Below are 25,306 nucleotides of genomic sequence, written 5' to 3' on the forward strand. Positions count from 1 at the left end.
CTTACCACGTATGCAAGAACTGCAGCGTCCTTGCCTACTACCAACATCTCGCAAGCCAACCACCATCTGGTCCCGGAAGGCGCGCCGCAAAGCATCCACATTCAAGTGGCCAAAACGAAACTGCCACAAGTCTCCGACCTGAGAGCCTGTCAGTGAGGAGAGTGCAGAGAGTTTGTAGATACCGTTCTCCACACCGCCTTCCCAAACAACTTTGCCTGTCTCACGGTCCCTTAGAGCAACTGAATGCTCCTCAAATTCCACCCGAAAGCCAGTCTTGCATACCTCATGCACTGACAAAAGATGAAAGCCTAGAGCAGGGACGTAAAGAACACGGGAAGCATGCTTGCCCCCCTTGCCGTCGGGAATGATCTCCATCCGGCCCTCACTATGAATCGGAATAGTGGAGTTATCACCAATAAAGATACGACCTGACTGCCGCTTCAGATCCAGGAAGAAGTCACGGGATGGAGTCATGTGCCTGGAAGCACCACTGTCGAGAATCCATTCCCGAGTATCCTTTGCGGTGAAGCCAACTGCCTCCTCGCTCGAAGACAATGAATCATCGGAGTCCACCATCTCCAAGTGCACAAATGCCGGAGTTTTCGCAGCTGAGGCTGAGGACTCAGCACTCTTCCCTGTCCGCTTAGGGCACTTCCTCCAGTAGTGGCCTTTCTCGCCACAATCATTACAAGATCTTTCGGCCTTCAGCTTCTCTCGTTCTGGATCAAGCTTCTTCTCGGAAGACTTATCTGGTGAAGCCTTCCCTTTGCCCTTGTTGGTATTACGGCCTTTCGACCATTGGCCAGTTAAGGCCTCCGAACCTCCGCCGTGAGGAGGGTTCGTGAAACGTTCCTCCTGGTCCAAGACCATTGGCACAAGCTCCTCCCAAGTAATGGTGCTGAGCCTGCCACTCGTGATCAACGAGGAATAGAAAGCGGAATACTGACCAGGCAAGTGAGAAAGTAACGTGATGGCCATATCTTCGGACGATATCTCTTTCCCAGCTTGAAGGACTTCCTGCTGAAGGGCCTGCAGCTTGTTAATGTGTTCCCGCATCGTCGAAGACTTTGCAGGGTTCATAACCCGCATCTGCACTTCCAAGGATATCCGCTTCATGGGTGACACCCTGTTGTACAAAGAAGCCAAGTGCTCCCATATGCCTCTCGCCAGCGTCATGTGCTTCACATGGTTGATCACCTGTGGTGTGCAATTGAGGAATATAAATGACCGGACCCTGGCGTTGACACGGTCCCACATTTGTGCCTGTGCCTCTCGGTCCTTCCTCGCTGATAAAACCTCCCCTTCCTCAGCTTCCGGCCTTGGCACCCCTTTGATAATAAAATCAGCAAGATCATATGACTCCAGAACTGACTCCATCATGACCTTCCAGATGCCATAATTGGACCCGTCCAACTGCCGATCCACTGGGAACGTGGGAAGAGTCGGAATCTTCACGTGCTTCTCTGCCATCTTGAGTAAATCCGCCATCTCGGAGAGTAACCTGAAAGGGTGGGTGGGTGGGAAAAAATCTGAAAATCAGAATATATGCAAGTGGCTGTCCAGCCCCTCTGCCCGCCTTCCTCTTGCACCTTCACTTCCCGTTCAGCCCGAAACAGTCCACCGATCAGCAACCTGTTGCTCCCCCTCTTGCTCAGAAAAACGCCCAAGATCTGCTAGAGCCTAGGGCTCTGATACCATGTCAGAATATGCAGCGGAAATGATATCCAAACTTGGGTAGACAAGAGCAAGTAGACTGCAGAAAATAATTAGCACAAGAAACACTGAGAGATGTGTGTAAACTCTTCTCTATACACAAGATCCCGGAGATAACTGAATGAGAAAGTGGAGGAGGATGGGGGGGAATATATACAAGCCCATGAGGGCAGTCGGCCAGCTCTGGAAGAGGCCCACGACTGACAAAATGTCCACGACTGCTGAAAAACAGCAGTCGGCCAGCATCTGGTGCCCCACATCTGCACAGAACAAGTCGGCCAGCACTCAGATAGCCCACGACTGCTACAGATGCAGTCGGCCAGCCTCAGAGTGGTCCTGGCATCACCTGGCAGCCCTCCAGCCACAAGGAAAAAATGGGAAAAATAGGGAAAAAATACGGGGAGTGTGGAAAAATGATATACGGGCGGGCACACCCACAACAGAGGCCCTGGTGTATACAAATAGACAGGAGATGACTTCTAACACAAGAGACCTCTCCTGAGAGAAATGAATTTGAGGATATTCTTGCAGGAGAACAGGCTTCAGATGTTGAGCAATATGAGGATGTAACATAGCCAGAAGATGTGCCTAATAAGGAGGAAGATGATGCTCAGTTTAAAAATCGTTTGGCCGGTGTTATGGATGTGTTTATGCAGCTCACACAAAGTGAGAAGTTTGCTGAATTTATGAGATCCCGTACAGAGCCTGAAAAGAAGAAGAAGAAGGTTCGTTCTAAGAACCTTCCTCAAGGTCATAGTGGTGCCTTTCCACAGGATCCATCTTTTGGACAGTTTCCGAACATGCAACAGGCTTTTGGTGCTAACTCTCAGAGTTCCTTCTTTGGACAGCCATCTATTCCTCAGCAGACTATGCATCCAGGTTATTTTGGTGGTGGCTCGGTGTTCCAATCTATGACTGAGGGTTATCCTCAGGGAGGCATGGGTTTGCCAGGGCCTTTTGGAGCTAATTTTCAGCCTGGAATGCAGGGGAATATGTATGGTGGAATGCAGTCCGGTATGCAAGGAAACATGTTTGGGAGCATGCAACCTGGAATGCAAGCAAATATGTATGGTGGCATGCAGCCCGGTATGCAGCCTGGTATGTTTGGAAACATGGCTGGAATGTATGGCATGCCAAGTGTGGGAATGGGTAATGTTGACCTATGATGGGCATGAATGTTGGAGGCAGCAATCTTGCGAAGCCACTTCCATATGATAATCTAACGCCTATGGGAAAGGCGAAGGATTATAAGGAAGGGGAAGCTGCTGTGAAATTTTATACATTCAGTGGAGCCAAAGATAAATTAAAGACACTTACCTTTTTACAGCAGTTTGATGCTGCTTTTTCTGGGGGTAATTACACGGAGTCCTCAAAGGTGAGAAAAGCTGCGACTTTTCTCAAAGGCAATGCATTGCAGTGGTGGTCTACTCTTCTTCTGCAGGGCATAGCACCAACTACTTGGGTGCAATTTAAACAGGTGTTCTCTTCCGTATGGCTCACATCTACATTTGAGGTGGATGTTATGACTGCATGGCACAAGTTGGATGCTTCAAAGTGTGAAAATTTGGAAGATTATAACAAGAAGTTTTGGGAAGCTTTACTCCCAGTTACTTCTTACCGTGCAGTGCCTTTGTCTGAGCAGGTAGAGAAGTATTGTTGTGGGCTGCCCAAAGAGGTGCGTGACTATTATATCAAGACTCCTGTAACGAACATGTCACAGATGATAGAGAATGCTATGACAGCTAATGCGTTACTCACTGGAGGTTCATCTGGATTTAAAGGCAGTAAGATTCGAGCAAGAAAGCTGAAAAATCTGGGCATGCTTCACGTGATGCTAAAGGGTCTTCAGAGACGCGGTATAAGAAGTTGCCAATGCCCAAGAGAACTTCTGAGGAAAGACAGGCTTTGAGAGATGCTCGGAAATGTTTTTACTGTACAGAAGAGGGACATATGTCTTTTAATTGTCCCAAGAGAAAGTCCCAAAAAGACTCTGACAATAAAGGAGAGCCCAAGTCAAAGAAACCAAAACCTTCTGCAGGGTTAGTTCCTGATCTTGTTGGGGAACAGCCAGGTGGTGAAGAGACAGAGTTGTGAAGAGCATGGGACAAAGTGAGAGATCAAAATGCCTTGATATTCTTTGACACAGGTGCTAGAGCCAACTTTATTTCACCGGATTTGGCTGGCCGATTGGGAATTCGTGCAAAGGAGATGTGGCCGTTATATGAGGCTAACATGGCTTGTCCAGGGTATGTAGAACCCGTTACTCCTATCATTGGGAAGCTCAGAATTCATTTGCAGGGTTATGTGGACAGCGAAGAGTTTTTCATCATGCCACTTGATGACTGTGATGTTTTGTTGGGTATGCCATGGTGCCACAGAGTACATGCGGTGGTGGATACATACAATAGGAAAATCACTCTGACTCATAGAGGGAAAGAATATGTTTTGGATGTAAAACTTAAAGGGGAATCTGTTCCTATTGTATCAGCTTCCGCAATTTCATCAGTAATGAAAAAGCATCTTTCCACGTACTTGATTTATGTAAAGGATGCACAAGATGATGAGTCTAAGTCTAATTTGTCTATGTTAGATAAGGACAGGTCTGATTTCTTATGTGGGTTCCAAGATTGTTTTTCCGAGTCGTTGTCGGGGAAACTTCCTCCGGAGAGGCCAGAAGATCATGCCATTGATCTAATTCCTTGTAGTACTCCACCAAACGTACTGTGTTAGTGAAGCCCAACAAGAAGAAATTATGAGTCAAGTACAGGAGCTTTTGACTAAAGGGTTGATACACCCTAGCTCATCACCCTTTTGCTCACCTGTACTCTTAGTGCAAAAGAAGGATGGTTCTTGGCGCATGTGTATTGACTACAGGGCGCTGAACAAGAATACCATCAAGAATCGATTCCCCATACCGAGGATCGATGACATTTTGGACCGCTTACAGGACTCCACAGTCTTTAGTCGTATTGACTTGAAAAGCGGGTATCATCAGATACGTATTAGACCCGAAGATGTGCATAAGACAAGATTTCGAACCACGTTTGGGTTGTATGAGTTCTTGGTTATGCCCTTTGGTTTGACAAATGCACCTGTCACATTTAACAGAATGATGGATAGGATTTTTCGGCCTCATAGAGCATTTGTGGGCACATTCTTTGATGATATGATTGTGCATTCACAAACTGAGGAAGAGCATAGAAGGCATTTGGCCATTGTGTTTGCAGAACTCAGGAACCATAGGCTGGTTATTAATGGCAAGAAGAGTGAGTTCTTTTTGCAAGAGATACATTTCTTGGGACATATTGTGTCTAAGCATGGAGTCCGTATGGATCCAGCGAAGGTGGAAGCAATTCTTAACTGGCCAAATTTGAGGACCGTGCATGATGTACGCAGCTTTCTAGGATTGTGTTCCTATTACAAGCGGTACATACGGTATTTTGCTGAAATTGCTTCGCCCCTTCATGCCTTAACAAAGAAGGCAACTCTGTTTAGATGGGCTGATCGGGAAATTACAGCCTTCAAAAAGCTTAAAGAAAAGCTTACTTCGGATCCAGTATTGGTGTTACCGGACCTCCGAAAGGCTTTTGTTGTCCCATGTGATGCATGTGGAAGTAGCATTGGGGCAGTTCTCATGTAGGAGGGACATGTGATAGCCTATGAGAGTAGAATATTGCAAGATGCCGAGAAGCATTTACAGGTTTATGAGAAAGAGATGTTGGTTGTAATTCATGCTCTTTCTACATGGAAACACTATTTGCTTGGGGCTGATTTCACTGTGCAGACAGATCCTCAGACCTTGTGTTATTTCCTCACACAAACTAAGCTTTCAGAGAAGCATATGCGATGGGCAAACTTTTTGTCTATGTTTCACTTCCAGATTGTGCATGTGGAAGGCAAAAAGAATGTAGGGGCAGATGCTTTGTCACGCAAGCCACAGGTCTCAGCAGTTTCACTTGCTTATCATCATGAGCTTGATGAAATGAAAGAGCAGTATGCCCATGATGAGGACTTTGAAAGGTTGTATGATCAGATGTCTGAAGGTCAGCGGCATGAGCATTATACTCTCAGAGATGGGTTTTTATTGATGCATGGCAGACTGTGTGTTACCAGGCCATTGCGCCTCAAGGTTATGATTGAAAGTCATGCTCCACCGTATGCAGGTCATAGAGGTATTGACGCCACGATAAAAGCAATGGAGACTTTCTTTTATTGGCCAACCTTGAGAAGAGATGTGCAATGAGTGGATGGGATGGGCACTTTCTCGCTCAAGAGCCGGCATAGAGGTTGCAAGAACCATACAAGACTTCACATTTTGGGATGAAGTCAATACTATCAATGCTATGATGAAGCCGATCATGCGCTTGATGCGGATTGCAGATGGACGGGAGCCATGCATTGGCAAGGTTTATGAGGGGGCTGACCGAATGATCGAGAAAATAGGGGAAATGGGCTTGTCTGATGAGAAATATGCAGAGGTTCGAGAATTATGTGAAGCACGATGGAATGGTTATCATTCTCCTATGCATGCTGCAGCGTATGTCTTGGATCCCGAGTTCCAAGGATGTGGACAAGAGGCCGATGATGAGGTGATGGATGGTTTGGAGACAGTGCTTTCTAGGCAGGTTCGTGATGCAGATAAACGAAGGTTGGTGAAAGACCAACTTGGATTTTATCGCAGCAAGTTGGGAAGGTTTGGATCGGCTGATGCTCAGAGAGATAGGTTTAAGATAGGGGCTGCTTTATGGTGGGAGGATTATGGGGCTCGTACACCACAGCTTCAATCATTGGCAGTAAGGATCTTGTCTCAAGGTGCAAGCTCCTCTCCGATTGAGCAGCTATGGAGTGTGTTCGGCCATGTTGCATCCAAGAAGAGGAACAAATTTGGGACAAAACAAGTCAATGACTTGATTTTTGTAAGTGCTAATTTGCGCTTGCTTGGTGATATGGCATCTCCCAAACCAGAGAAGTTTATATTGCTTGATGAGGAGTCCTCGGATGATGAGGAGACACATGGACTTGCAGATCCTGGTCAGGATGGGATTGAAGATTTGGATGCTGCAGATGTTGGTCTTGATGATATGGCTTTCTTGGATGACATAGATGATAGTCTCCTTGATGGCATCACTGGCAGTAGCCATGCATGATATCTCCTTACTATTTGCAATGTGCATGTCACCTTGAGGCTTGGACTTTGGACTTGGATTGTTTCTTTTATCTAGGCTGTGCCATGTGGGCCACATTTTGTGCTTTTTGTCACTTATGTCATGTATGATGTGGGCTAATTTATTTTGACTTGTGAGATCTGTTCAGTGTTAGTATCTAGCCATGCGAATTATGGTGCACTAGACTTTAGTGTGTCTCTGATTTGGTTATATAAATGTGCATTGTATGTTAAGATTTATCGTCATTTCTAGGAATTATCTAGGTCGTTCCCTGTTTCCGTTCCCCCTTTTTCTCGTTCCCGTTCCCCTGGTGGTGCTTTCGTTCCGTTCCCGTTCCCGTTCCGTTGCTACTATGGCGGTATGTTCATGAGTTGCTTGAGGCCTTTGGGATGGAGAACTGCAAGCCTATTACTTCGCCGATGGACCCGAACACAAAGTTAACCGTTACAGATCCTTGTGAGCCAGTTGATGCCTCGCAGTACCGGAAGTTGGTTGGTTCATTGATCTGGTTGCTGAACAGATTGGACTTGAGCTTCTCCGTGGGGCTGTTGAGCTCTTTTATGCAGACGCCATTGAAGACTCATTGGGACGCAGGATTGCGGATCTTGCGGTATCTGCAGAGTACGAAGGATCTGGGACTCTTTTACACAGGAGGGAATGGAGTCAAGCTCCAAGGTTGGAGTGACTCAGATTGGGGAGGAGATCCAGACACGAGGAGGTCTACTTCAGGATACACTTTTACCCTCGACTCAGGAGCGGTTTCTTGGAGCAGCAAGAAGCAGCCAACTATTGCCCTTTCTTCGACAGAGGCAGAGTATCGGGCTGCTTGTGGTGCTGCTTGTGAGGTTGTATGGCTGCGGAGGCTGCTAGGCGAGATGGGGTTTCCACAGAGGGAGCCCACAGTCATCCAGTGTGATAACCAGAGTTGTATAGCTATTGCTCGGAATCCGGTTTTCCATGCCCGGACCAAGCATATAGAGATACAGTATCACTTTGTTCGTGAGAAGATCTTGGCAGGTGACATCTTGCTACTTTATTGTTCGACGGAGGACAATGCGGCGGCGGACCTCTTCACGAAGTCTCTACCTCAGGCTACGCTCAGGCGGCACTCCAGCTCCCTGGGGTTGGTTTCACAGCCAGGCGCTGAGAGGGGGTGTTAGAAGTCATCTCCTGTCTATTTGTATACACCAGGGCCTCTGTTGTGGGTGTGCCCGCCCGTATATCATTTTTCCACACTCCCCGTATTTTTTCCCTATTTTTCCCATTTTTTTCTAGTGGTTGGAGGGCTGCCAGGTGATGCCAGGAGCACTCTGTGATTTGCTCAAGAGTAGGCATCTGTTGCTGGCCGACTGCTATTTTCAGCAGTCGTGGATATTTTACACAGTCGTGGGCACCTTCTGGAGCTGGCCGACTGCTCATGTGGAGATGTATATATTGCCCCTCAGCCCCCACCACTTTCTCATTCAGTTTTTCGGGATCTTGTGTATAGAGAAGAGTTTACACACCTATCTCTCAGTGTTTCTTGTGCTGATTATTTTCTGCAGTCTACTTGCTCTTGTCTACCCAAGTTTGGTTGTCATTTCCGCTGCATATTCTGACATGAGTGACATGCTAATGTTCAAAAAACCAAAAAAGCATGTCACTCACAAACTAGCACTGCTCCTCATCATAGTTACCAAAAGTTAACTATGCCAAAGCATAGTGTGTCCAGGACCTCATAGTCACCAAAAACGTTTTGGGGTTTTTGACGTTTCGGGGTAAAACGTTTCGGCCTTCGGCTAAGAAACGCAAGGTTTCGGATTTTTTTCTATATAATTTTGCATTGCTAAAGTTCGAAAAAATAGGAACTTTAACTTTGAGACACACTTTTCTTTTTTGAGAAACCAATAAAATCAAGAGTTTCTGAAACGTTTCTTGCGTTTCGAGGTTTCTCACTCTAGAAACACGTTTTCATGCGACTATGTGTGCCCTAGATAAGAAACTCGTGAAGCCTCAAGAGACTATACATGGAATGAAGACTCTGGCGTCCCATACGAGTGACATGCTAATGCTCAAAAAAAGCAAAAAAGTCTCACTCACAAACTAGCACCGCACCTCATCATAGTTACCAGAAGTTAACTATGTCAAAGCATAGTGTATCCTAGATAAGAAACCCGTGAAACCTCAAGAGATCATACATGGTATGAAGTTTCTGGCGTCCCATACCACCAGAGCACACCCCACATAAAACCCACATTAAACATGATCATAGGAATAGCAAACTTACCTCCCCCCTCCCACACAACCTAGCCTTGAAGCGACCAAATTCTTCTCTGAACAACAAGGTCAAACCTTAGGTCAACTGGAGGGTCAATCTTCATTCATGCAAAGTCAAGGATGAAAGATACCACCATGTTCACACTCCAATCTGTCTCCCTAGCTCCCGTAGTCAGCTCTATTGGTTGTCTATAAGCCAACAAAAACCTCAACCTAGGCATCTTGGATTGTGATCATCACCACAAGATTGCCGAACTCGACACCCTTTCCTAGATTATGCCAATTTTCAACAAGTCTACCTACCACCTGCCACCAACCACCTAGTGGCTATCCAGATAGCATGAAGGGATCATGGGAAAAGTTGGTATGCTCACTTCACTGTTTTACAAAGAACTATCCACTCATGTAGAAGAGTAAGAGCATGCAACAAATTCCATCTCAGTTCGGCAAAGATCTCCAAAAATTGAAGATTGTGAATTAGGGATTTGACAAAACAAAGTACTTGAAAATAAGCATCACAACTTAGTGTTGCATGTAATAGGTAGATCACCGTAACGCACAACAAAGCCTTCTTTAAACTTGTGAGTTTATGCAATCCACTATACTTTAAGAGAGAAGAGTGGTGTAACATGCGGAAGCTTCGGGAGAGATCGGTAATTCAATGCTCAGAAATCAGCACTCTTTTCGCGACGGAATTAACGCACAAAACTGAATGAAGATGTGCAGAAAATAGAGAGAGAGAGAGAGAGAGAGAGAGAGAGAGAGGGAGAGATGAGAGGACACAGTATTGGGTCCCAAATACCCTCTGTAGGGCCCCCACCAAGGTGGTAAGGTACGTAGTGTACGGTACGCTATCAGTACGTACGGAACGTACTTCTGTACGGAACAAATTTTAAGGTACGTAAACACTACGTACCATTTGTAAACAGTCCTAGAAACCTGAATATTTTGTAGACATAGCAACCAAAATACTTAAAATAAAGAGACTGAACCTCATTACTTAAAGTTTAAATCAATTATCAGTTACCAAGCCCATTACACAATACCTCATGTTAACATTAAACAATCATAGTGATATAAGCAAGAACCATGAAAGTCATAGATAATAAAAGAGAGTACAAATATCATGTCTACAGCTGCCAGCACATGTCCTGGTCCACAAGTGCAAAAAGCAAAACAATGAAACACTACACAGTTGTCTAGACTCTAGAGTCTAGACGCAAGAGTCTCAAATCTCATCATCAGATGAAGATGATGAGTCTTCTGAAGAGAGCATGCCTCCATCATTGATACCATTGCCCTCTTCATCGAACTCTGGCTCAGTAGCAACAAGCTCCAGTGCATCCTCATCATGTGCCTCGGGAATCTGAGTGTGAATGAGTTCGACAGCCTCATTTGCACGCCTCTGCTGGGTGCGACGAACTGGAAGCTTTCCCCTGCGAATGCTCTCTCGTCTCGCAGAGCTTGGATCTGGAGCTGCCGGGCGTAGAGGAATGCTGAGAGATCGTGCACGTGAGCGGGTCACACAACGATCCACGCTCTCAAGCTCTCTATGTAAAGCTCTCAAAATCTCCTCTTGCTCATCTCTAATCTGCCGATCCACAAGCTCCGGGCTGGGTTCATCTACCATTTTGAGTAGTGTTGGATCAACCTGTTTAAACATGCCACAAATTGCATATTGGACAATGGACATCCATTGAACTACAAAAAAATTTCTACTTCTAAGTTCTTATTGAGTCCAAATTTCAATGTATACCTGCTTTGGTGACCCCAAAGCATGGTAGCTTCGCACGAGCCTCATGTTAGCTCTGCAATACACCAACTTCTCTAATTGAGAAGTACTAAGGCGATTCCGAATCTTAGTGTGTATAAGGGAGTATGAGCTCCAGTTCCGCTCACATGCTCCAGCCGAGCAATCCTGTGCAAAATGAGTGCAATGCGAGCAAATTTGTAAATCTTTCAATGCTAAAACATCAATCTTCATTTCCGAAGATTATACTTTAGAGATTAATTACAAGTTACCTGAGATAGAACACGAAGAGCAACTCGTGAAAGGTTTGGAAGACCAACCCTTCCATAAGAGTGCCACCATGTCAAAGGGAATTTCATGGCTTCCTTCCTCAATGACACAGGTCTCGCAAATGAAGCACCAATACCACTCATGTAAGTGGTGAACTCTCTATCAATCTGAAGTTGCTCCTCCTCTGAGAACATCCTTCCCACATACTCTGACTGCTTCATGCTCAAAGCAGTATTATTCCATAGCTCTGGCGACCTGTAGAGAGGATGGAGCATGGCAGCCATCGCATGGATGGGACGGCTCATGAATGTCCACCGTTTGTCTACAATGTCCAGGATCTCACCTCGGCTGAAAATGAGAGATTGAACATACATGTCTTAGGTTATAGTGCTAAGAGAATCGAGAATCGAGAAGTCATAAAAATCAAAGAAAGAGGAAGAAATTAGAACTATTGCTTACCGTTGAGCAGTCATCATGGAGCACTGAGCAACATGGTCTTTCATTTGCATAAACAAATGAAAGACCAGCCCCAAAGTTGAGCCCTCCATGTCTGTAAGTCGGAGAAGGACATACACGGGCTTAAGTGCAACTGAAAGGCTATGAACTTGCTGCCAAAAATCATCATCCAGGATCCGCCTCTGCAAGTATTTTGTACGCTCATCCTCTGAATTATGCATCTGTCGCCACCTTGGATCCACAACTGTTGATGATAGTGAATCTCTTATCTTGTAGAGCCTATCCAAGACCAAGTACATGTAGGCAAACCTGGTCTTGGATGGTCTCACCATATCCAAAGGGCTATGGCTCCGAAAGATGGCAAGAGCCTGATGCTTCTTGCGGAAGAAGGTGGTGATCTTTACAGCATCTGCAACAATGGGCTGCACCCAAACAAGCTTCCCAATGTCTTCCATAAGTAAATCAAGACAATGGGCAGCACATGGAGTCCACACTATATGTGGAAACTCTGCCTCGACCATTTGACCCATTGCCTTGCAGTTAGAGGCGTTGTCGGTCACCACCTGCACAACATTGTCCTCCCCAACCTCAAGGATAGCCTGTCGAATGTGGCCATAAATGAACTCCCCTGTGATCCTGTCGCCTGCTCTCCCTGCATCCACGGCACGCAAGAAATAGGTGCCCAAGCAAGATGACACAAGGATATTGATTATGTGCCTCTTGCGAATGTCTGCCCACCCATCTGAAATAATAGTGCATCCAAACTCCTGCCAACCTGCTTTCACAGGTGTGAGCGCCTTGTCTATCAAGGCCTTCTCCTCATCCAACATGGATGTACGCATCTTCGTATACTGAAGACCTGTCCATGTCTCAGTAGGCCCTACCTGCGCAATTGCTTTCACCATTCTTTTCCATTGGTCTGTCCTTAACACATTGAAGGATATATTACACTCAATAAGAGTGCGACAAATCTCCATTTCTGCCACCCTTTGCCGCTCTTTTACCCAAGCTTGTGATGAGATACAAGAACGCAGAGTGGATTGCTTTGATGCCTCCCCTGTACCTCTCGCATCTTGTGGCAGGAGGTCCTCATCATCAGCAATACGTGCCCTCTTCCTGCCTGTGGTGGATTGGGCTGAAGCCGAAAGACTTTCACCCTCATCTACTGTACCTGAACCTGTAACATCTCCAATAAAAGCATCATGGAGAGCATCTTGCGTACTTTCACCACCTCTAACACTGCTTGCACCACCCATTGTAGGACAATTCTCCGCAATCAATTGGTCCCTCACAGCTTGTGGTATTTTATCACATGGACCACATTGATTGGTGCACCCGATACCTGTCATGTGCTTGATGACGCGAGTGTGTGACTCCCCTATCACACATGTATATTGCACTAGTACACATAGTGCACTTAGTACATTAAAAGTACTAAGTGTACTATGTACTATAACTTATGGGCTTGTACACACTATAAGGGTGGGCATAACGCCTTTACCCCAACAACCTCCCACTTAAAGGCAAAGTGCCCTTAAGTAAAGGAAAAGAAAAAATCAGCATGTACATGATAATATACAAGGCCATATCAAGGCTGAAAATAGCCTCATCCAATGCCCATCAAGTGTCTGCAATGAGCAAACCGCTCCGGAGGCAAACTCTTCGTCAACAGATCAGCCGGGTTGTCATCCGTATGAATCTTAACAAGCTGAATTTGCTTGTTCTCTATCACCTCTCTGATGAAGTGATACTTCACATCCACATGCTTCGTCTTTGCATGAAAAACAGGGTTCTTTGCCAACTGGATGGCACTCTGACTATCACAATGCAACAATGGAATATCCCCTGTATAGCCCAAATCAACCACTAACCGAGATAGCCATAATGCCTCCTTGCAAGCCTCTGTGGCTGCAATATACTCGGCCTCTGTAGTAGATAAGGCAGTGCACTTCTGCATCCTGGATATCCATGACACAGCACCTCCTGTGAATGTAAATACATAACCGGTAGTAGACTTCCGGTATCAGCCCTGTCTCTATCTGACTGTGGGCTGTCCATAGCACTGAGTTTCACATATGGAGGCAAAGGAGTACTAGCTTTCTTCCCCCCGTCCATATTGAACCTCTGCAAGACTTTGCCAATGTATTCCTTCTGAGACAAATACAACACATGCTGATTTCTTTCCCGAAGTATCCGCATACCCAAGATGTGATTAGCATCACCCAAATCCTTCATATCAAAGGTTTGATGCAGCCTCTGCTTCAAAGCATCCATCTCTTTACGAGATTTCCCGGCAATCAACATATCATCAACATACAAAATGAGAATCAAGAGACTGCCATCCAAAGCTTTCTTGGTGTACAAGCAGTGATCTATGTCACTTCTCCTGAATTTCTGAGATTTCATGAATGTATCAAATTTATGATACCATTCTCTTGGTGCCTGTTTGAGCCCATAAAGATTCTTTTTCAGCTTGCATACAAGCTTCTCCTTTCCACTCACTGCATAACCCTCTGGCTGCTGCATATATATCTCCTCATGGAGATCACCGTGAAGAAAAGCAGTCTTCACATCCATCTGAATCAAGTCCAGATCATCATGCGCAACCAAAGCCAACACAGCTCTAAGTGTGGTTATTTTGACCACTGGAGAGAAGATCTCATCAAAGTCCACACCATATTCCTGCTTAAAGCCCTTAGCCACTAACCTGGCTTTGTATCTTGGCTTTGCATCTGATGCAACTTTGAGCCTGTATACCCACTTGCATGGCAAAACCTTCTTGCCTGCAGGCAAATGCACCAACTTCCAAGTTCCATTTTTATGCAGAGAATCCATCTCTGACTTCATGGCACGCTCCCATAGAGCCTTGTCTGCCCTCTGTAAAGCCTCTTTATAACATGAGGGCTCCCCACAGTCAGTAAGCATCAAGTAGTCAACCCCTGGAACAAACCTGTCAGGGGCTCTGGAGGGTCTAGTGGACCTCCGTACCCAATGACCATCATTTGCAGGTTGCTGTCCAGCCTGCATATCACCCATTGGTGACTCCTGTTCCATGCCATAAGGCTGAAAAATCATGCCCGGTATCTCCTCCAACTGTGGTATATCCATAGGGATATCTTCTGCCATATCTGGCTGTCCATTTGGACCATTTTCAGCACCATTTAAGGGCTGGTTTTCCTGCTGTAATGGCTGATTTACAGCCCTTTGTTGTTGTCCATGATGTCCATCATCATCAAAGATGACTCTGCCAGGCTCCTGTTGCCTTGCAGGCTCCTTATACATGCATGTTTCATCAAAAATGACATCATTGCTGCGTATGATCTTTCTATTCATGGGATCCCAAAGTCTATACCCCATTTCACCTCTGTCACCATATCCTAGGAATATGCATTTGTGAGACTTAGGATCAAGTTTGGTGCGCATTTCCCTGCGTATGTGCACGTACGCAACGCAACCAAACACTCTCAAGTGCTTGTATGACGGAGGCTTCCCTGTCCATACTTCTTCTGGCACTTTCCCACCAAGCCTCGTGTTAGGTGACCTATTTATAAGGTGAACGGCTGTCATAACAGCTTCAGCCCAAAAACCATGAGGTAATGCAGCATGTGACAACATAGAACGGACCTTCTCCTGTATGGTCCTGTTCATCCTCTCTGCTGTCCCGTTTTGTGGAGGATCATAAGGAGTAGAGAGCTCCCTCTTGATGCCTTTAGCATCACAAAAGTCCTGAAACTGTTTGGACATATACTCTCCACCATTGTCGGAACGCAAAGCCTTCAGTGTTTTGCCAGTTTGATTCTCAACAAGAGCAACAAACTTCTGAAACACTGAGAATGTATCACTCTTCAAACGAAGAGGATAAACCCACACTTTGCGTGTGGCATCATCAATAAATGACACAAAATATTTTGCCCCTCCCAAAGAAAGCTGAGGCATCTCACATACATCTGTATGCACAAGCTCTAACTGAGCATCTTTCTGTCCAAGAGCTTTCTTGTGGGGGCACTGTAGTTGCCTACCATATATACAATGCTCACAAAATTGAAAACTTGAAAACTTTAGAGAAGGCAAGTAACCCAAACGAGACAATTGCTCCATTCCCTTGACACTCATGTGTCCCAACCGGCTATGCCACATAGAAATTTCCGGCAGCTCGGTTGCATTTACATTAGCATGGTGACAAACACCTGCATGCATAAAATAAAGAGTGTCCGCCTTAGAGCCTCTGGCAACAACCAGTGAGCCCTTACTAATCTTCCACTTTCCACTACCAAATGTGGTAACATAATCAGCATCATCAAGCTGTCCAGTAGAAAGCAGATTCTTCTTGATCTCAGGCACATGCCTGACATCATGGAGCATAGGCTGTGAGCCATCTGAAAATACAAGCCTCACATCACCTCTGCCAAGAATTTTGCATGCATGGTTATCACCCAAATAAACCACTCCTTCATTGCCAGCAGTGTACCTGACAAACAAGTCTCTGCAACCTGTGACATGAAAGGAGGCACCTGAATCAATGATCCATGAGTGCATACCATGACCACCTGTAAGAAGTGAATGGGCATCAAGTGAAGACGTAAAGAGGACCTCATCCTCACTGCCATCTGCATGTGACACATTGATTTCTTCAATCTTGACTCCACTTTTGCCCTTTGGCTTTACATCTTTGGCTTCATCCTTGTCTTTGTCTTTGCCTTTTCCCTTTTCTTTTTGATCATTTTTCCATTTGTAGCATTGTTTTTTGATGTGTCCCTTCTTGCCACAATAATGGCATTCCAAATCCTTTTTGGAGCGAGACTTGCTCCTTCCCCTTTCTTGGCTTTTCCCCCTTTGCTGGGATCTCCCACGTGCATTCATTGCATTGGACTTTCCAACAGAGTTGTTTTTCCGGTTCATCTCTTCTTGAAGAAGAGCACCCTCAACATCTGCATATGACAGCATAGCATGAGAATTGCTAGTGGCTGTCCTAAATGTGTCCCAACTCTCTGGCAAAGTGCATAACAAAAAAGTGGCTTTGAACTCATCGTCCATTGCCAACTTTTGATTAATGACCTGGCTGACAATACCATTAAACTCATTTAGATGGGCTGTCATAGAAGCCCCTTCCTTCATCTGAAGGCCTATGAGTTTCTTCAACCAATACACTATGCTTGAGGCACTTTGTTGGGCATACAAGTCCTGCAATCTCTGCCACATTCCCCAAGCTGTCTTCTCTTCACGAATGCTGAAAAGTAATGAGTCTGACACAGACAACATGATAGTAGATCTTGCCAGCTCATCCATATCTTCCCACTCTTCAGCAGTAAGAGAAGCGGGCATCACACCCCTTTCTTTGATAGGCTTGTGCTGCTTTTTCTGGAGCAACACATTGTAGCATTGGGTTTGCCAAATATCATAATTATGCGAGCCTTCAAGCTTCTTGATGTGAAGCAATGAAGAGCTCTCACCTGTGGTTGCCATAGCAAAATGCAACCTGTAATGCCTAACTCCCTGCAAATGTGCAAACACTGCACCCAAGATGTGCAAACACTGCACCCAAAGCACACAAAGTGCTCACAAATGTTCTCCCAAGCTTTGACTCCCACTGCGGAAGCAAGAATGCAACTTTTCTCCCACTTTATGTGATGAAAACACCAAAATCTGGTTGCTGCAGATTTTGGACAGCACCTTAAATGTGCTCTTTTGCCCTTCCAAAGTACTGTACAGCAGTACCAAGTGCTTACAAATGATGTACCAAACCTGTACCGGCAATTTCAGCAGCTGAAATTGAATCTTTTGGTCACTCAAAACAGTGTACAGCCATGCCAAAACATGCACAAAGCTGTGCCAAATCTGTACCAGCAGGTACAATAGCAATAAATGCTCTCCTGGCTGTCCAAATGAGTAAAAATCAGACTTTTACAGTCCCGAACACTGCATAAAACAGTCCCGAACAGAAATTGGGCAAAAGCCCCTTGACTGCAAGCTGATTTCTGAGGATTCAAGGCATAAATGGCTTGCCTGCTGCTTTGCCAAGCTCAACAAGCATACGAACTTGAAAAGCCCCTTGATTTAAGATCAATTTCTGATCATACATGGTACATTGACGCACATGAAGGCATCCAGAGTGTTCACGATGCTTCCCCCTGGCCACATATACATCAAATACATGAAAGCCCCTTGATTTACAGGCACATTGAGTGCTTGTAAGGCATCAACACATTATCCACAGCATCAAATGCGATTGCCTGCATGCAAATCAACCAAATCGGCACAAAAGCCCCTTGATTTGCACTGCAATTTGCTGCAATTTTGCCCAAATGTGCGATTTTTCACATCATACAGCATGTATGAGTGCTTAATTGCACAATTACATCAAAAGCCCCAAATTTCGACATCCAATTTCTTGCAAATTGATCCTGATTGTGACCAATGTCCTGCAAATTGATCCTGATTGTGACCAATGTCACCCAATTTTGCCAATTTTGCTCAAAAATTGAGCAATTGGGCACCTGTACCTGCTCAATTGCTTGAATTGATAAGAAATTCGCAAAATTGAAGCAAAAATACCTCTGAAATTTCTGATTTACTCTGATTTGCAGGCGGGTTGATGAATTTGGTGCTGCTGCAGAAAGATTGATGCTATTGGAGGGCTCTTCAGGCGTGCTGCAGAATTCGTGTGCTGCTATGTGAGAGAGGAGGGCCTTCTTCCACAAAGCAATCGCTGGGTAGCTGTGCGCTTCACTCGGCTAGTGCCAAGCTACAAGACGGGTGGTGGAGGGTCGTGCTGGACGGGTTCTGTTGATGGACGTCTTCGCTTAGCGCCTGGACGTCTTACGCCCAGCGCTTGTTCGCTTGCGTTGTGATGCAACGCCCGCCTGGTAGCGCTTCGCTCGCCTAGCACGCTTACGCGCTACACTTTTGCCACGTATTCGCCTGGCTTCGCCGTCGACGGGCTCCCTTCGCTACTGGCCGCTGACGTCTTTGCTTAGCGCCAGTCTACGCACAGCATCTGTAGTCGACAGTCCACGCTCATCGCTCATCCGCCCAACACTTCGCCTATCGCTTACTGATTCGCACGCTTATGAGCGCCACCTGTAGTTTAGCCTGTGTTGCTTTCGCCTCTTTTGCTGCCTTCGTTCACGCCCAGCCTGCAACCTTCACGTGTTCACGTAGAACTTGATGATGCTGATGATACGACTCCTTGCTACCATCAAGGAGAAGAGGAAGGGAGGGATCACTAAGGGCTCTGATACCAGTTGATGGGGAGAAAACCAGAATTAAGGTTTAGAGTTCATTCATGGGAGACATACACAGAGAAGCAAGGGAGAGAGAGAGAGAGAGAGTTGTGGGGATAAGTCAACTCATGAAAAGCATGAGTGTGTGACTCCCCTATCACACATGTATATTGCACTAGTACACATAGTGCACTTAGTACATTAAAAGTACTAAGTGTACTATGTACTATAACTTATGGGCTTGTACACACTATAAGGGTGGGCATAACGCCTTTACCCCAACACTGGGTCTATCCTTTGACACAGAAATCACAGGTATATGATGCATTTTTGGCCTTTGTAGCACTTGCTGAAACAGAGTCAGGATGCAAGGTTAAGACTCTCCGTTCTGACCGAGGGGGGGAATATATGTCACACATGTTGAATTCCTTTCTTGAGAATAGAGGTATAAAACATCACTATACTACTACTTCTACTCCACGGCAGAATGGGGTTGCAGAAAGGAAGAATCGGTCACTCATGGAGATGGCCAGATGTATGCTAAAGGCAAAGAAGCTACCGCATATCTTTTGGGTGGAAGCTGTTATGTGTGCTTGTCATATTTTGAATCGATGTCCCACAAAGACATTGGTTTCCATTACTCCTTTTGAGGCTTGGCATGGCCGCAAGCCTTCGGTATCACATTTTCGTACTTTTGGGTGTCTTGCATATGCACACATACCCAAAGAGTTGAGGAGGAAGTTGGATGATAAAGCCACAAAATGCATTTTTGTTGGGTATAGCCGTGAGAGCAAGGGCTACTGGTTATATGACCCACTATCCAAGAAGATATTCACTAGTCGGGATGTGATTTTTGATGAAAAATCAGAAATATCCATGGCTGGTTATGATGCAAATCAGGCTGAAAATGATGTGTTTGAAGGTCTACTACCTATGGAGTTTCATTCCACAGTTGGTGATCCAACTCATGAGGGTACACGACAGCTAGCAAATCATGAAGGTAGTGCAGAAATTCAGCAGCAAATTGAGCCAGAAGCTGAACCAAATATGGGGCAGTAGGCACCACAGGTCAGACACATACCTAGATGGTATTTGAGGACATTACAGGACAGCCATCTAGAGGGTCCTCTTGCTGGTCGTACTCGTAGGGAGACACGGACCAATGAGCATGCACACATCATGGATTTGAATATGGTTATGGCAGCCAGTTTACAGGATGATGATGAGCCTGATTCATTTGTGGATGCACGACACAATGTGCATTGGAATAAAGCCATGCAGGATGAGCTTGATTCTATTAAAAGGAATCAAACATGGGATTTCGTTGATCTGCCCAAAGGCAAGAAAGCCATTGGTACTAAATGGGTCTATAAGTTGAAAAGACATGCAGATGGATCCATTGACAGGTACAAAGCCCGTCTAGTTGCAAAGGACTATGCACAGAAGAAGGGCAGTGATTATGAGGAGACATTTGCTCCTACATCCCGTATGTCGCATTGGCTGCACATCGTGGTTGGGTTGTTCACCAGTTGGACATTAAGACTGCTTTCCTACATGGGGACCTCGAGGAGGAAGTTTATGTATATCAGCCCATAGGTTTTGCAGAACATGGTCATGAAGGGAAAGTCTACAGGCTGAAAAAGGCCTTGTATGGTTTGAAACAAGCTCCACGAGCTTGGTATGCAAAGATAGATGCTTTCCTACTTACTCAAGGATTTGTGAACAGTCCATCAGAAGCCACTTTGTATGTAAAGAAAGAAGAGAAAGATCTGTTGGTCATCAATCTTTATGTAGATGATCTCTTGCTCATGGGATCAAATGATGACAAAATTGCAGCTTTTAAAGAGATACTGCAACAGACATTTGACATGTCTGATTTGGGGCTCGTACACTACTATTTGGGCATACAGTTTGTGCAGGATAGTAGAGCATTGGGTTGTTGCAATCTCGGTATGTTGCTAAACTTCTGGAGAAGTTTAAATTTCAGGACTGCAAGCCTATTAGCACTCCTATGGAGCCTGGGATGAAACTGTCACTACAAGATGACAGTATTGCCTTTGATGCCACTACATATGCTCAGGCTGTTGGGTGCCTTATTTACTTGTGTACTACACGGCCAGATATTCAGTATGTTGTATCTCAGTTGAGCAGATTCATGCACAGCCCGCGGTTGTCGCATTGGCAAGCTGTGAAGCGTGTATTCCGATATTTGCAGGGTACCTTGTCTCTTGGATTGCTTTATCCTGAGGGAGGTGACATGCAGTTATACGCTTACAGTGATTCAGATTGGGCTGGTGATTTTGATACCAGACATTCCACTAGTGGAAATTGTTTCTTTCTTGGCTCTTCATGCATTTCTTGGCTAAGCAAGAAACAGACCACAGTGGCCACTTCGTCTTGTGAGGCAGAGTACAGAGCAGCCTACACTACTACTGTTGAGTGTGTTTGGCTGCGTTGTCTCATGACCGATATGGATATTTCAGTGGAGGAGCCTACACCTATCTATACTGATAGTCAGAGTGCCATTGCTGTGGCCAGGAATCCTGTGTTTCATGCTCGCACGAAACACATTGAGATTCACTATCATTTTGTTCGGGAAAGACTCAAGGCAAGTGATATCAGTCTGATCTACTGTCCTACGGATCAGAATGTGGCAGACATCTTCACCAAGGCATTACCACGTCCGAAATTCGAAGCATTCCGCACTGCTTTGAATTTGTTTCCTTTTGGTGGATGATATACAGTGATCACATATCACTCCAGGGGGGTTTGTTGGGTTTTATGCTGTGTATGCACCCAGAGGAGTGCTAGTGATCATCAGTAGATTACTGGGGCATTTTTTACTTCAGTTAGTGGAGGTTTTTTCCCCCAGTTTAGCTTAATTTCACTTATAACAGTTTATAAGTGTTTTGGTCCACCCGGCACACTTTATGGTCGGACATGTGAACACATCTTTTAGGTCACTTCATTATGTGGCTATTGTACTTCACATTATCATACTGAATACACAAAGAGTCGTGTTCTCTCTCTCTCTGCTTCCCCACGTTTCTGTTTGCAGTACCTTCAAACCCTAACCCTAACAGCTGAAGACCTTCAATATCCAAATCCAAATCCAAATCCAAATCCAAGTCCAAGTCCCAAGTCCAAGTCCAAGTCCAAGAATCACTTGCTCATCCCATGAGTAATCTCCAAAACTCCTACAGCCTTGTCGATGAAGAAAACCATGGAAAAGCTCTTTTTGGCAAGAAAACTGATATAAAACCTGTTTTAATGGTTTTCGGGCGATAAAAACCTCCAAAAAGCAATTTTTAGGGTTTTTGGAGCAGTTTTAGGATTTTTGAAATTTTCAGTCCATACAACTCCGCATATGTCTATACAGCTCCATACACGCGTCCGTATTGCCCATGCATATGCCCATACAAGTCTAGGGCTGACCGTACATCTGAAAAGCAAGTTGGAGAAAGTGTTGATGGCTCTCGATGATTGTAATGAATCATGATGCCCACACACACTCCATGATCTCCTTCATGATGCTACAAGAGAGATTCAAGCCTTTTTATACTTGAAGAGGGCTCTACCTTTTGCCAAAAGCTTAACCAAGCTTTTGCTTTTGCCTTTTTCCCTATGCTTTCCACTTTATAAAATATTACTCACTTTTATCATAGTTCTTTAACTTTGCTTTTCTAACTTCAGGACCTTGCTTTTTGGCTCGGGACCTGCTTTTTGAAAAAGCACCTTTTAGCTTTTTGGCCCAACTCAATCTACTCTTTCCAATGGTACCCTTGGCTCACGGTCAACCCTGTTTGACTTTTTGCTTTTTCCTACTTTTTGACCAAGATTGGTGCTTTTTCTTAATCAAACCTAATGGAGCCTATCCCCATGTCTTCTTCCACCTGTCTGGTGTCCGAGCATGGGTTTCATCATGTGAAATAGAGCTAGGAGGGCCAAATAGTTACAGATATCACTATGTTCTCAGTCTAGACATGTAGTCTAAGCCCGAGAAGTTTCAAAATTCTCATCTCATGGCCTCATATATCAATAACATTTGGACATCATGAGAGAGTGTGTGATGAATCATAAAACTTGTCACCCTAGAAGTCATCTCCTGTCTATTTGTATACACCAGGGCCTCTGTTGTGGGTGTGCCCGCCCGTATATCATTTTTGCACTCCCCGTATTTTTTCCATTTTTTCCTAGTAGTTGGAGGGCTGCCAGGTGATGCCAGGAGCACTCTGTAGCTGGCCGACTGCATCTGTATCAGTCGTGGGCTGCAGGAGAGCTGGCCGACTTGATTTGCTCAGGAGTAGGCATATGTTGCTGGCCGACTGCTATTTTCAGCAGTCGTGGACATTTTACACAGTCGTGGGCACCTTCTGGACCTGGCCGACTGCTCATGTGGAGATGAGTGTTTCTTGTGCTGATTATTTTCTGCAGTCTACTTGCTCTTGTCTACCCAAGTTTGGTTGTCATTTCCGCTGCATATTCTGACATGGTATCAGAGCCCTAGGCTCTACAAGATCTTGGGCGTTTTTCTGAGCAAGAGGGGGAGCAACAGGTTGCTGATCGGTGGACTGTTTCGGGCTGAACGGGAAGAGAAGGTGCAAGAGGAAGGCGGGCAAAGGGGCTGGACAGCCACTTGCATATTTTCTGATTTTCTGATTTTTTCCCACCCACCCACCCTTTCAGGTTACTCTCTGAGATGGCAGATTTACTAGAGATGGCCGAGAAGCACGTGAAGATTCCGACTCTCCCCACGTTCCCAGTGGATCGTCAGTTGGACGGGTCCAATTACGGCATCTGGAAGGTCATGATGGAGTCAGTTCTGGAGTCATATGACCTTGCTGATTTTATTATCATAGGGGTGCCACGGCCGGAAGCTGAGGAAGGGGAGTTATTATCGACGAGGAAGGACCGAGAGGCACAGGCACACATGTGGGACCGTGTCAACGCCAGGGTCCAATCATTTATATTCCTCAATTGCACACCACAGGTGATCAACCATGTGAAGCACATGACACTGGCGAGAGGCATATGGGAGCACTTGGCTTCTTTGTACAACAGGGTGTCACCCATGAAGCGGATATCCTTGGAAGTGCAGATGCGGGTTATGAACCCTGCAAAGTCTTCGACGATGCGGGAACACATTAACAAGCTGCAGGCCCTTCAGCAGGAAGTCCTTCAAGCTGGGAAAGAGATATCATCCGAAGATATGGCCATCACGTTACTTTCCCACTTGCCTGGTCATTATTCCGCTTTCTATTCCTCGTTGATCACGAGTGGCAGGCTCAGCACCATTACTTGGGAGGAGCTTGTGCCAATGGTCTTGGACCAGGAGGAACGTTTCACGAACCCTCCTCACGGCGGAGGTTCGGAGGCCTTAACTGGCCAACGGTCGAAAGGCCATAATACCAACAAGGGCAAAGGGAAGGCTTCACCGGAGAAGTCTTCCGAGAAGAAGCCTGATCCAGAACGAGAGAAGCTGAAGGCCGAAAGATCGTGTAATGATTGTGGCGAGAAAGGCCACTACTGGAGAAAGTGCCCTAAACGGACAGGGAAGAGTGCGGAGTCCTCAGCCTCAGCTGCGAAGACTCCGGCATTTGTGCACTTGGAGATGGTGGACTCCGATGCTTCATCATCTTCGAGCGAGGAGGCAGTTGGCTTCACCGCAAAGGATACCCGAGAATGGATTCTCGACAGTGGTGCTTCCAGGCACATGACTCCATCCCGTGACTTCTTCCTGGATTTAAACGGCAGTCAGGTCGTATCTTTATTGGCGATAACTCCACTATTCCGATTCATAGTGAGGGCCGGATGGAGATTATTCCCGACGGCAAGGGGGGCAAGCATGCTTCCCGTGTTCTTTATGTCCCTGCTCTGGGCTTTCATCTTTTGTGAGTGCATGAGGTATGCAAGACTGGCTTTCGGGTGGAATGTGAGGAGCATTCAGTTGCTCTAAGGGACCGTGAGACAGGCAAAGTTGTTTGGGAAGGCGGTGTGGAGAATGGCATCTACAAGCTCTCTGCACTCTCCTCACTGACAGGCTCTCAGGTCGGAGATTTGTGGCACTTTCGTTTTGGCCACTTAAATGTGGATGCTTTGAAGCGCGCCTTCCGGGACCAGATGGTGGTTGGCTTGCCAGATGATGGTAGTAGGCAAGGACGCTGCAGTTCTTGCATACGTGGTAAGCAGCACAGGGAATCCTTTCCGAAGCAGGCTTCCAGGCGGGCTTCGAAACCATTGGAGTTGATTCACACTGACTTGTGTGGACCACAGCAAATACCATCCTTGGGAGGATCTCCCTACTTCATGCTGCTTGTTGATGATTGTACCAGATTCACGTGGGTCTACTTTCTTTCACAGAAGGACCAGGCTTTTGCTCGGTTCAAGGATTGGCACGTGATGGTGGAGAAAGAGTCTGGATTCCAGGTCAAGACTCTCAGGGCTGACAAAGGAGGTGAATTCTCCTCGACTGTATT

The 25,306-nt window shown here is 45.7% G+C and overlaps 2 protein-coding genes across 2 annotated transcripts in view; both read right to left on the bottom strand.

The window, feature by feature from the left end:
• LOC147625792 (Photosystem II reaction center PsbP family protein) overlaps window positions 1-25,306 on the bottom strand; it is a 39,076-nt gene that overhangs the window by 5,756 nt on the left and 8,014 nt on the right. The window lies entirely within an intron of this gene.
• On the bottom strand, window positions 10,225-13,017 carry LOC147625793 (uncharacterized). The gene is made up of 4 exons (XM_086817354.1): window positions 11,614-13,017; window positions 11,157-11,502; window positions 10,891-11,052; window positions 10,225-10,785 (listed from the first exon to the last, which is right to left on the bottom strand). Exons 1-4 carry the CDS (start codon window positions 12,957-12,959, stop codon window positions 10,363-10,365), a joined length of 2,277 nt encoding a protein of 758 aa, XP_086673480.1. The 5' UTR covers window positions 12,960-13,017; the 3' UTR covers window positions 10,225-10,362.

The sequence above is a fragment of the Cibotium barometz genome, chromosome 23 (genome assembly GCF_041138505.1).
Source record: "Cibotium barometz isolate CiBa-2024 chromosome 23, ASM4113850v1, whole genome shotgun sequence".
NCBI lineage: Eukaryota > Viridiplantae > Streptophyta > Polypodiopsida > Cyatheales > Cibotiaceae > Cibotium > Cibotium barometz.

Coding starts and splice junctions, on each gene's coding strand:
- LOC147625793 (XM_086817354.1), bottom strand. CDS start 12,959: ATGACAGGTATCGGGTGCACCAATCAATGTGGTCCATGTGATAAAATA. Junction 11,503..11,613: donor TCCATGATGACTGCTCAACG/GTAAGCAATAGT, acceptor TCTCATTTTCAG/CCGAGGTGAGATCCTGGACA. Junction 11,053..11,156: donor CTCTTCGTGTTCTATCTCAG/GTAACTTGTAAT, acceptor CATTTTGCACAG/GATTGCTCGGCTGGAGCATG.